The sequence below is a fragment of the Triturus cristatus genome, chromosome 4_1 (assembly GCF_964204655.1).
Source record: "Triturus cristatus chromosome 4_1, aTriCri1.1, whole genome shotgun sequence".
Classification (NCBI taxonomy): Eukaryota; Metazoa; Chordata; class Amphibia; order Caudata; family Salamandridae; genus Triturus; species Triturus cristatus.
Window position 1 is genome coordinate 712,067,663 of NC_140585.1, and position 13,324 is coordinate 712,080,986.

Below are 13,324 nucleotides of genomic sequence, written 5' to 3' on the forward strand. Positions count from 1 at the left end.
GAAGATGTGATAGCAACCAAAAACACAGCTTTGAAAGTCAAAATACACAGAGTAGAACTGTGCAGGGACTCAAATGGAGTCTGTATAAAAACGTAAGAACCAGAATCCAGTCCCTTTGAGGCACCACAGAAGAATTGGGAAGAAAATGACCAGTTAAGCCCTGTACACGCAGGACAACGGGGGACTTAAACAGGGGTGGCTGAACTGGCAGACAGAAGAAAGCAGGCAAGGCGGCTAAATAGTCCTTCACAGTGCCAGTGGCACATCCATTGTGAGCAAGGGAAAGCACAAATTGAAGCATTTGGGATAACGTGGCTTACAAAGGATCCACACCATTGTCTGCACACCATACGAAAAAGTTGCCCCATCTCCCTGAGTAGGCCAACTTAGTGGAGGGGCAATGTGCCGATAAAATGACGTCTACACCTTTGGTGGCAGCTGAGCAGAGCTCAGCTGTGCCTGCTTAATCTCTAAGCATGCAGGTGGAAACCTCGGAGATTGGGATGCAGACCCATTCTACCCGACTGGAAGTGAACATCTAGCCTGAAAGGCAGGTGGTGCGGAGGACACTTGGAGAAGTGCAGGAGATCTGCTTACCAATGCGGAGCTATAAGAATTACTGGCTCGGTCTTGCGAATCTTCTTCTGAACCCGAACAGTCAAGGAAATGGGGGGGAAACGTGTAGTGCAGCTGTAAGTTCCATCTCAACTGAAACACGTCCTCCAAAGCTCTCCTCAACGGATACTGGAGGGCGCAGAACTGCTGGCTTTGAGCATTTTCTGCAGAGGTAAATAAGTCCACCTGAGGAGTTCCCCACTGTGTGAAGATGTCCAAGACTAATTCCAGTAGAAGACGCCGCTCGTGATCTGCAAGATAACACTGGCTCAGGCTGTCGGCACTGACATTCAGAGACCTTGCTATGTGATTGTCGGTGAGCCATATCCTTTGGCGGTGTGCCCAAGACAACAGTATCAATACTTCCAGACAAAGGATGTGAGACCCTTCTCTCCCTCACTTGTTCACGTACCACAACTCAGTAATGCTGTCCATCAAGATTTGGACAGACTGAACCACGATGGAAGGGAGAATGGCCTTGAGCACTAGCCAAATCACCCTCAGCTCTAGTAGCTTGATGTGAAGAATCTGCCTTTTCAGAGACCAGAGGCCTCTGATCTCCAGATCCTCCATGCGAGCACCCCAATTTAGGGTGGAGGCATCAGTCTCACCATCATCATGACTGGAGGGGAAGTGAAGGCCATCTGTGGTGAGCTGGCTTTGATGAGCCAGTCATGCGCGTGTGGGAAAATGGCGACACTCAACCTGCGTGGATGGGCTGCTACCTATGCCATCACCTTTGTGAAGACTCAAGGTGCTGATATCAGCCCAAAGCGCAGTACTGCAAATTGGTAGTATAGAGAACCCAGCACAAACAGCAAGTACTTCTAATGGGTTGGAAGGAGAGGACAATAGAAATACGCACTCTCCAGATTCAGTGATTCCATCCAGTCTCCAAGCTCCAACGCAACTATAACTTAAGCTAAGTCAGCATCTTAAACTTCTCCTTTTTGAGGATGAAGTTCAGGCTCCTGAAGTCTACAATGGGACGCAGGCTGCCATCTTTCTAGGGAATTAGGAAGTAATGTGCCTAGCAACTTTTTGCCTATTTACTTGTCCGGCACAAGTTCCACCTCCTCCTTCAGAAGGAAAGCTGTCACTTCCTGCTGCTAGATGGTCAAACGATTGGGAGGTGGGAAAGAGGGAGGAAGTAGGATGAAGGTGGAACCTGAAGAAAATAAAGGATGTACCCTTATTCTATTATCTGAAGGCCCCACTGGTCCAAAGTAATGGTTTTCCAGGTGGGAAGAAAATGGGACACCTGCCCTCCTACAGGCTCCTTGTGCTGTTAGAGAAACAAACTAAGCCTGCTTTCCTAGAGGTACTGGGGAGGTGGAGGAAGGTTGCAAAACAGATTCGCGGCCCTGTCCTCTTGAACTGCCCCTGTACTGATGGTTGAAGGGGTTAGGTTACTGCTGGAGTGTCTGGTAATGTCTGGGACAAAAGGAGAAACCTTTGCTGAACCCACAAAAACGGCAAAACGAACGAAAGTCCCTGGATGATGGTGAAAGCTGAAGACTTAGTGAGTGTGCCATGGCTTTCAATGTCTTAAATCTCTCCAGCACAGAATCTCTCTTATCGCACACCCCGTCAAAGGCAAGATCCATCAGATTGGATTGGAAGTCTGAGGAGAAATTAGACATCCGTAGCCAGGCTTGACGACAAGTGGAAATGGGAGTCTCATAGCACTTGTGACTGAGCCACCTATGTTGAGCCCAGATTTAATGATGTGGCAAGAAGCATTTTGACCATCAGCAATGACCTCTTGAAAATGCACTTTCATGTCCGCGGCAGTGTGTGGCAGTATCATTTGGGCCATGTCTCATAAGGAATGGGTATAACGAGCAAGAAGGCAGTTATCATTTACAGATTTAAGCGCCACACTTTCTGTTGAGAAAGCTTTCTTGCCACACAGCTCCAGCCTTTTTGGCTCCCTCTCTGAAGGCACAGTAGGGATAGCACCACCCAATTGGGTACTTCAGCCGGAAGCTTTAATAACCAGGCTCTCTGGTAATGCGTGCACGGCGATGAACGGTGAGTCGTCTGGTGCTGAGTTGCAGCTGGCGTAGATGAAACCTTTTCTCAAGTCGCCAGGACTGGTGCAAGTAAGGCTTCATTGAAGGTGGCAAGGCTTCTGCTGTGGCTGATGATGGCAAGGTGGAGCTCAGTAAGAACACTGGACTTCGTCTCTGCTAAAGTGAGTTGCAAATCTAAGGCCTCTGTAGCCTTTAACATTATTTTATGGAGGGACATCAGCCCAGGAGTTGGGTGGTCCAGTCGCAAATTCCATGGCTAGTTCTGGTTTGGTATCCAGGCCACTTGCCGATGATAGACCATGACATTTTTGGATGGGGTGCTGGGCTGGTTCTTCATAAGCAAGATACTGGGTCGGAGTCTGCACCAAAACTTTCATGAAGGCATGTCCTATAGGCCCCCTCTTCAAGCAAGTGTTGGATTTCCCTAGGGGAAGGGATTCTTGTATGGACGTTGGTCTGTGGTGCCGGTTGCTCAGTACCTGGCAGTGGTGGATGTGGTGGTACCATCCAAGGAGTAGGTTGCGATGCCGAGAAGCGGAGCGCCGGATCAAAGCAGGAAAGCATTGCATCAAACCCGAGACATGGCACTGACCGGCAATGCCTGGGAGGGCAAATACATTGCATGCTGTGGTGGAGCCGATGGGCCCAAAGGCGCTCCATAGGGCGTTGATGTCTTGGCAAAGAAACTATACATGACATTGGGGAACGCTGCCGGAGCCAGCAATTCATGACATCGCTGCACGGGAGGATGAAGTATGGCCTGCTTCGAAGACCCAGCCCCCTGCTGAGGTTTATCCAGAGATGGGCTCAAAGGAGGAGCAGGGCTACACGGAGGATCCTCTGGTGGGATTTTGACTAACTCCAGCTCTGAGGACGAAGGTCCTGTGGTAGTCAGGGGAGTGGGGCACCTGGGTGACTTACCTCATGGGTTCTTCTTTATTTTCATATGGTGCTTCTGCTGCTTGGTGGATGAGGAGGACGGGCAGTGGGAAGGATGTCAGGAGTGCTTCCGATGCCACCAGTTGGCCTGTGCCCTGGCCATAATGAGTTTTTCATCCCACTCCTAGATGGCCTTGGGGTTCATGCTGAGACATGAGGCTCAGGCCTTAGAGTCATGGTCTGACACTAGACTCCACAAACAGACTGAGTGGGGTCCGTAATGGACATCAGTCCCTCGCAATCATTACAGGGTTTTGGGAGGAGGCATGGTACTGCAGAATTTCGTGTGAGAAATTTCCCCTTAGATCAAAGCTCTGGATCTGTGTCGAAGGTGTGGAAAAAATAGAACTTGTGTCGATGCACCGGGGCTGGCACTTTATGGCCTCTGAGGTTTCGCCTGACGCGAATTCTGATGTCAACTGAGCCCATCGCCCTCTACCAGTGTCAACGTGACTTTGAAGTTTTCCGGATCCTATCTGAAGCCTGGAAATTCTCCTACAGGTAGCGAATTTGCAGGTAGAAGTGTCCATCAGTAATTACCTTACGATAAATTGAACTCCAGTCTAGAGGCATGTATGTTGTTTAAGGTCAAATATATATTTTGAGTTATTTAAGCAGACCATCTTGTAGGATACCAGTCATTATTTTGAATAATTATGGCTAGTTCGTTAAAGCACAGATGCATGTCTGCAAAGAGCCTTGTCTCTCAAGAGCCAAATATCGAAGGGACACGAGGATGCTCTTATCCGCCAGTCCCTGTTACCCATCCTTTTCATTCAGGATCGTATTAAAATGTCATTTCTAACCCTAATTTAAGTGTTTGAAAGAGTTGCACTTTGTACATCAACACAGTTACAATGATGGATAGACTTTAACTACTTTCTTTGACAGCTTTGATAAATGGGAAGGCAATTAGATGGGTCTTTTATAATAAACTTTCAGTTTTTTTACATTTTTGTAATTGTATTGCTTCTAGCTGTGTCTTATTGTCTACAAATGGTAAAGAGGGTGTAGGGTGTCTATTCCAGACAATTGTTCAGCTTCAGATTTCCTCAAGTACTGTAGGGCCTGCATAGATCGGTCACACGAGACCAATATGTCATTTATTTCTCCAAATTTGAGAAGTTAAGAATTCTAATAGATTTCCATTGATTCCTGACCTAATGATGTTCCCTCAGGCACCAGATTGAATGCTAAAAACTTTTCTTTCAAAATTGATCTCCAGAACTGCCAGGTGTCGCCACGTAACTTCCATCATGGCTCCACCCACCCCGCTTTTGTTTGACATTGACTGGTTTTAATCGAGTTTGAGTTACCATTTTCATTCCTCTTGACTAAGAAAATATATACATAGCAATAGATGATGGGATGATGTTTAAGAGACTTGGCACCAAGAAAGTCTGTCATTTTCTGGTTTAGTGAACCTTGTGAGCCTCTTCTTGTTGAATACAGGGGCGGTACTCTTAGTTGGAAGTTATATTGATCTCTATATCAATGTAAGCTTGTTACCCTTGATCCTGTGATCATCTACATAATTCTTTTATAGTATTACTGCCTTTAAAGGTCAGTGGTTGTCACATATTTATTTGGTCCCCAAGATCGTAGCAAATAAAGGGTCCTGGATGTGTAAAATGTCAGAGGAGTATTCTCAGTTCAGGGCTTGGAGATAAAACTATGGGATTTTTGTTCCAGAAACATCTCCTCAAACAGCTGTTAACTGACCATGTGCCCTAATGGTGGCCCTTATCCTCCACTAGAATTTTACCCATCAACACTAAGCATAGCCCAACCTTTAGAACTGCTTTACCATTTGAAGAAAGGACCTTCAGGTTGTTACATGGTTAGTGGTTTGGCTCAAGGGCTGGCCTGGCTAAAAGTCGTATTTGTGTCATATGGCCAATTAAAACCTTAGGGCCTAATTCAGAGTCTGTCTGATGGATAGATATCCTGTCTGCCTTATTGCAAGTGTATTAAAATATAATCCGCCTGTAGTAAAGTGGACGGGATATCTGCCACGTATGTGGCTGTATACTTGTCCGCCAAATAAATCGAGGTCTTCATACGTTATCATCTAGAAACCAGTTTCTAGTGATAACGACATGCCTGATTAAGGGCTCCACTCATAAATGTAATGAATTATCATTTCCAAAATTCAGTAGCTATACAGCTGCACTACAACTGACAGTGATTTCTCCGATACAGAAGTTTTGGTTCTTGCTTGCAAACAATATATAGTTCTACATGTAAGGAAGAACAGGTACAGTGTCATAACTTGTCTTTCACAGGGATTGGCGGAGGCAGTTCTCTGCTTAATTAATTGGGACCGGAGCCAAAATCTTGGCGCAACCTTCAATTTGAATGATTTGCTAGGAGGCAGCAAATGATTGACACGTAGCGCAATAAAGCAGGGTGCATTGGCAATGTGTGGCGCAGCAACCGAGCCCACGAGTGGGGTTGCGTATTGCACTAATATGTTGTATTTGTGGAACAGAGGGGGCTACTGTGTTATATCGAAATATTTTGAATACAATATACAAATAACTATTTTCTCATGGATTTTCCCTTTTCTTTTTTTTTTTAATTCTTTTTTTATTAAACCAATTCGACAATCAGACAGCATATATTCATTGGCAGGCGTAGTCAGTTACAATCGGCCACAAAGTTTACATCTCAATAAATATTTCCAACGGAGTTACATGGTAATTAGGGGGTTACATGAGCCACAGATTTTCTCTTTTCTTCAGTTGAGAGACAGTAAACTAAGATATGGAAATATTTTTCAGCATACTGTTAAACAGATTTTTAATCATTATCAGACAAACCTGTCACTAATATAGTTATTACTGTATAACGACACTAGTCTATTAATAACATTTATTTGTAGATGTTATGTTTAATGATTTAATGATTTGGAAAATACGAAGGTAATGTGATGTGAGAGATTTTTGTAATGCAATTTTAATGTGTTTGCCTCTGTAGTACTTAACTTTTAATTTTCATTCTGTGGATAATCTGAAAATGAATTTATTTTTGTCAATGCTTCCTGGATTAGCATCCCGTTGTTTGGCCCCTACCCTAGGTAAGACGTTATTTGTAAATTGTGATACTGTGCCTCTGGGGCAGAGCAAAATGAAGTATTTAAACGTTACTGCGGTTGCTAAGGCGTTCAATGCGTGTTCGATCGTAAGAGTTGCCATGGCACTAGATGAAAATAAATGTTGATATAGCCCCAATTTTTTCTTTCCAGCCTACTTAAGAAGATTGAGCGGGAAACGTGGAGAGAAAGTGGCGTTTCGTTAATCGCCACTGTAACCAGACTAATGGAGCGATTACTTGACTACAGGTAAGGCTGGAAGAAGTTTGACATATGTTTTAGCATTTATATTACTATTGGAACTAAACAGTTTACTAGATTATATTGAACTGAAAGCTGTTAGCAGGTTGACTATTTGGAGAGAAGAGATTATTCAGGAAATGTGTCAAATTGCCTTAGTGTGAGAATGCAGGAAGTTGCTTTCATTTTTATGAATGCACATAAGGAATGCTAACGTAACAAAGCAGAACAAATACTTTACCACTTTCTATATGCAGGGATTCAGTAAACAATTTGGAGTAGGTAATAATACTGCCACAGTGTCCGGGTAATAGATACCCTTATCTATACTACAGAGGCACGGGGGTTCTTCTATCTTCCTGATGTCAGGGGAATTTGATGCCTGGGTTATCACCTGCCGCACAATTCAGAGGTTATTTTACCTTAATATTTCTTTCCCTCCAGTCTGCGACCCTTTTAGGAAAAAACGTACACTTTTCACATGTGTAAAACTGTGCAGAGTGGGACCATGGGTACTGGGAGGCATTGTTTTTTCCTAGGACAATTAAAAGGGAAACCAAACTGATATCACAATATCCGGCCTACAAGTAGTAAATATTACAAACTTAGAGAGGTGTACCAAGGTGCCATGCGTAGCTGTGAAGTGTCAGCAGAAGGAAAAAAAGGCACACTAACGTGGCCACTCTTGGTGTCTACATTATTCCCTAAACATACCGATGAATGAAGCTGTATGCGTGCCCATGCGTGCGCCTAGGGAATAACACGGGCAACCATTATCGTTTACTATGCCTCGTGGTTTCTTGCATTGAGCTATTACATATATCAAGCCTGAAGATCCGGTTTCCATAGTGGTCACTTCAAATATGGTGCTGTCAGAAATCAAACCCTTATTTGGAGTTTGGCCTTGATGATACATCCCCTCGACTCCCTGACAGCCCTGAATGCTGCTGAGAAATTCTGATGAGGAGATGACCATGCCAGAATTGAATCTGTCCCTTTGAGCAAAATGACAACACTGAATAGGTTGACCTGAGGCATGTGGACTCATATGTCAAAGAAGGTGTCCTCAGTCTGGTGTTGTTCGGTCTCCTGTAGACTCCAGGAAGGTGTTGGGCAGAACTCTTGACCTGCTTGTAGGAGCCCACCTAAGAAAACGGCCTGTGCCATTGGAAGTTTATTATGTGGACTCCAGGGATTCAAAGTTATCGGTTATCTTGTCCAGGCAAGATGCGCAAGTGAACATCCTCTCACCTGAAGTGATGCCTGTTGGAGAGACACACCTGTAAAATTGCTGTCGAGATCGGGCAGTGATAGGGCCCATGATACCTGGGGGCAGTAAGTCTGTGGTTGTTCCTCAATGTAAGAAGGCCAACCAACTCCACAGGATCTCCTGATACCCTAAATAAATACAGACATGGGATGTAATTGGCTTAATCAGCTCTGTGCTTCCATCAACTTTCCTCCCCACTGCACCTCTTCCACAGAGGGGATGAGTGAGCAATGGCATTGATGAGGGCCGGTGCATTTTAATAAAGAGCATTGCTGGCAGCACTACCAGGGTATTGCCAGATGCACATGCTAGGCCCCTGTATTGCCAATTCCTTGAATGGTAGCCAAAATGGCACATCTACACATGCTGCAGCCTGGGGGGCAAAAATGAAGCAGTGTGGGACTCTCCTAAATGGACTGTTTCCTAGCTCTGATATGAGCATTGGGCACTGATTCATTTGCACTCTGTAGCAGCCATGGGCTAACACTACTCCAGATGAAAGCTTGATCATTGCGAATGAAGTGGTGCCGCCGGTCCTGTATTATCCTAATACCGACAACTGGTCAGAGTTGTGAATTCTTGGGACTGCCTGTAGGACACCCGGGTACAGTAAACTACAGTCCACATGTGTACATAGATGTGAGAACTTTGGCAAGCAGCTGTCTAACTGATTGGCACCTACTTCAGCTCTGAAGAGAAACTACCTAACTTGCTATGCTGTCCAACAGAGGAATCTAGTAGTCCCTTGGTCCTGTATTGTTTTCCTAGTTGTGGCAACCTGGCCTCATGGCCTAAGAATACACATGTGAACCTGAGGTGCATATGCGCTGCGTAGGGGCAGCATCCCTTCATTATGGTCATAGAGAACACAAACAAAATACCGCACACAAACGAGATGGACAAATTCATAAGATGGGTTTTCTAACTGACCAAATTGCTGGACTTCTTGCAGACCGTAGAAACTATAGCTCCTTCTCCCTCAATAGAAGATGTCCTGGTGCTCACGTGGAAAGCCAAACATTCTCTAGAAAGAAAATTGATGCATTGGCCTGGAAGCTCCCTCTGGTTTGCACCCCTTTCCTTAAAATCTTTGACAGGGTCACACTGGTTTAAATTTCAGCTAATAATACTGAGAAGGAGATTTCTCAGAACCACACTGACACTGCTCTGAAGGGACTTTAGGGTGTAGCCAGGAAAGTAAAGTTTCAAGCTGAGAATGCAGAGTGGAGGTCAGAATGTCAATTATGTATTGAATGTCTACTAGAATGGGTGGATAAGCCAACCGTTCAACTTTTCATGGAAGACTGGATCAAAAATCAACTGAAACTGAATGGATTGCAGTCCTTTCCTGGCAAACAAGATCATTATGGTCATGAGAAAAATGTAGGAGAGTTTGATATATATTTTGGGCAGCACCAGACACAATTTGCTGGTGACAGGTGGTCTGATCTAGAGAGAGATAAGAGGATGGAAAGACAGGTACTTGGTTCAGTCAAAAAATACAGATGGGAGGCAAAATAAGGATGCTCACTTTGACCATTAGTGGCTAAATATTTGTATAAAACAATGAGAGGTGGCTAATTTCTTAAGAAGCATTGGCAAACCCCATATTTTTCACTGATTTAAGAATGACAACTGTATATGCAAACAATTACCAACAATATCAGTGTAGGGTTTAAGATATGACTGTGGGATGTACGTCTCTGTCTGCCTGCTCCATCCACCGCAAACACCGCATCCCTGTGTTCAAAGGCAAACCATAGACAAGCTTCTGGGTGAAGAGAGAAGGTAAGGTGGTACACAACACCGTGGATCACCCAGTGAAAGACTCGGATGGGAGACAGTGGGTCCCAAGAGGTAAGGAGAGGGGAATAAAGGTGCAGAGGGAAGGTGGGAGAGATGTGAGGGAGAGAAGTGAAGAAGGAAATTGTGGAGAAGGGAAGAAAATAATTGAAGATGGAATAAGGGGTGAAAGGAAAAAAAGCAGAATAGAGTGTGGGGAGTTTGGCTAGAGAATGAAGATGGGAAATGTGTTGTTGTGGGCCAGCATGCAGACAAATGAATGGCACAGACATATATTTGGGGTACATACAACTGGTCAAGGGCATGTGCACTAGGACCCTTTTATTGGCAGGGTCAACCCACCGGTGATGCCTGTGATGGATAGATGGGTGTGGGGTGAGTGTGGAAGTCAGCCCTCGGGGAGTGGCTGGTGGAAACGCTAGTATGTGTCCGGCAGGATACCACATACCTCCCAAACTTTAGTTTAAAAAAAGAGAGTCCAACCTGTGGGAAAAGAATAATCAACACAATAAAACACCAAAGGGTCTCTCCGTCTCATCAGGCAGTCCGCAGGACAGTCCAGGATTACTGGACAGGTGCAGTTGGGCGCTCCCGGGCATTAGGCACGCATCCGTAATTTAACCAGAAGACTTTGGCCACGAACATGGTATGGATAGAGTGTTGATCCTTCAACAGTATGTCAGTATGACAGGTTACAGTTCACAAATATACTGTTGGCCAGTCCTGCCTGCTCTTACGTTGTTGGAGTTGGTGTCAACTGTTCAAACAAGGGTGCATCCGAAGCATTGGTGGAGTCTGCTGCAGAAGTTTCTTTGGAGGTGCCCGGGCTCCATGAAAGGCAAACCCCCAAGGACTGGGACGACAGTGCGATGTTTGGTCGTCTTCCTCTGTGGCTTTGGTGCCTCTCAGTACCTGTCTTTGGAGCAGCCTCAGACTCATCTCTCATGCCGGGATTCCCTCACGCACGAATTCCCTTGCAACCTTTTTGCTGGGTTTCCACGAGACCGCGTGGGCCTCACGTAGGCCGTGCAAAGAGGTCACTGCGGAACCGCCAACAGGGCCACGGCCAAGTCACTCATTCAACCACAAAGGTAGGTGATTCATGGTTGGGTGTGCTCTTGCCAGCAGGAATCGAGTGTACGTGGGGCCTAACAGATGGTCTCTGGGTGATTGGTCTCCCACAACACCAGGAATGCCTCGTAGGTCTCCTGATGTTTCGCAGGCGTAAGGCTCAACTCTGGTGGTGCGATGCTCCTTAGATGGTTCTGGTGATGCACATGGTAATGATGACGATTATACCGGATGTATGACGATACATCCCAAACTAAAACAACACATGTCTTTACATCACAGTTTTTAGTTCGCATGTACCCTCACACCGCAAGTTTAGAACGCAAACCATTACTTCGCATTTCCTTCGAAATGCATACAAAATCCCTTTTCAACGCACCCAAACCCCCCGCATGCTTTTACATTGCAATTTATTTTTTCGAAATAACCTCCCAACAGTAATACACTACCCTACATAACACACACTCCACTACAGTACAAAACATTACACTACCCTAAAGCCTAAATCCCAAACTCTTAATCACTACCCTAAACCCTAAAACAGTACCTACACTACGACCCCCTGACACAACACTAAACCCTAAGCCCTAAACCCTAAAACAGTACCCTACACTACGACCCCCTGTCACTACCCTAAGCCCTAAAACACTACCCTACACTACGACCACCTGACACTTACCTCTCTCTCCTCGTGGTTCCTCTCTCCCGGTTCCAGTTCCAGCGTCATCTCTTCCTCGTCTCTGTCCCGGCGCACGTCCATTCTGGAGCCCGTCCATTACATCACATGCGTTTTAAAAGCATGTGCGTTTTAAAAGTGCATGTGATGTAATGGGACACGTCGTATTGTGTACGAGGCGTAATGTCGCATGCGTTGTAACGTGATGTGATGGCTGTTCGCCGATTATACCATTTGACAACTTGTGCTACAGGTGGCTTTGTCTTGCTTGTAGTGAGGATGACTGGAGGGACTTCTTAGCCAGTTGCGTTTTTTCTTCTTCGGCATCTGTAATTGCTTGCAGGGATGCCATCTATCTCAAGCAGCCAGTGACAGGTGGCTGCAAGGTTGCACTGTTAAGCATGCGGTAGCTACGTGGTTTGCGTATTCAGGCGGCTTACTTTCAGTACTCCCGCTGTGCTGTCTCCAATTACGTCACTGTACCCTGGTGAATGACTTGTGTTGATAGATGCACTCTCGGGTAGTAGTACAAGTCCTCGGTCTTGTCATGTTTCGTCATTTCTCTTGCACACCTTGGTTGTCGGGATCTTCCGTGTGACATGTCTGTCACACACCTTTCTCTCCTCCTTTCTTCTCCTTCGCATTGTGTGTCGTGCCACTCTCTTCTCCTTTTCAGCTCTCTTTCATGATGTGGTGTTACGCCATTCACTTCTCCTTTTCAACTGTTTTACGATGTGGCATCGTGCCAAACTCTTCTCTCTTTTGACCAGGTCTCACAGTGTGATGTGGCGTCCTGCCACATGTCGCATGTTTACTTCACATAGACCTCTCCCTGATCGCGTCTTGTTAATAGGACTGAGTCTCTTCTTCCCCGTGAACCTCTCGCAGGTCCCGCCCCTTCCTCGAGGATCTTCTTGGTGGTCCGCTCCCTTGATGGAGGGTCATCTTCCTTCCGTGTCTCCTCTTCGCTCGGGGGATTAGTATTTGCGCCTCAAGGCTGCGGCATCGCGGCACTTGGTCCTGCCTAAGTTCCGGCATGCTTGGTAGGGTCGGTCAATCCGTGTGACATGCTCACTGATAGGAGAACAGTGGTCATTCGGTGCTGAGGCGGCGGGCAGGTGCAGCATCTTCCGTGTCGCATTACTTCTCACTCTCGGAGAACTCTCCCCTTGCAGGACTGCTGCGTGTGCTTTAAGATTCCCAGGCACGTCCCTCTGTGCACTTCTGATTTCGTGTTCTTTCTCTTCTTTGCTTTGATCGCCCTTCCTTTCATTTCACATTTCTCCTTTGTTATTTTATTGTATTTTCGGCTTTCCTTCTTTCTCTCCTTGAATGTTTCTTTTTTTTTTGTTTTCCTTTTCTTCTTTCCACCCTCTATTCTTTCTTTTCTTCCTTCCTTTTTCTTCTTTTACGCTTTTTTCTGCCATCTTTAATTTTTTTTTCCACTTTACTTTATTTTCTTAGTGCTATCTCACTCAATCTTCCTGTAACTTATTTTTTCTTTGCAATTGTAATACTTATTTATTTCTCTCTGTTACCGTTTTAGGTCGCTTTTAGTCCTTACCTCACAGCTGTGATAT

The 13,324-nt window shown here is 45.5% G+C and overlaps 1 protein-coding gene across 3 annotated transcripts in view; it reads left to right on the plus strand.

Moving 5' to 3' along the window:
• Positions 1–13,324, plus strand: part of DOCK4 (dedicator of cytokinesis 4) — a 1,768,257-nt gene that overhangs the window by 1,416,398 nt on the left and 338,535 nt on the right. For 2 of the 3 annotated variants that reach the window (XM_085653188.1, XM_085653189.1), the window contains exons 33-34: positions 6,643–6,669; positions 6,838–6,933. In XM_085653188.1, coding sequence (XP_085509314.1) covers positions 6,643–6,669; positions 6,838–6,933 — 123 coding nt within the window. The remainder of the gene's footprint in view (positions 1–6,642; positions 6,670–6,837; positions 6,934–13,324) is intronic. The other variant, XM_085653190.1, reaches the window with a different exon arrangement.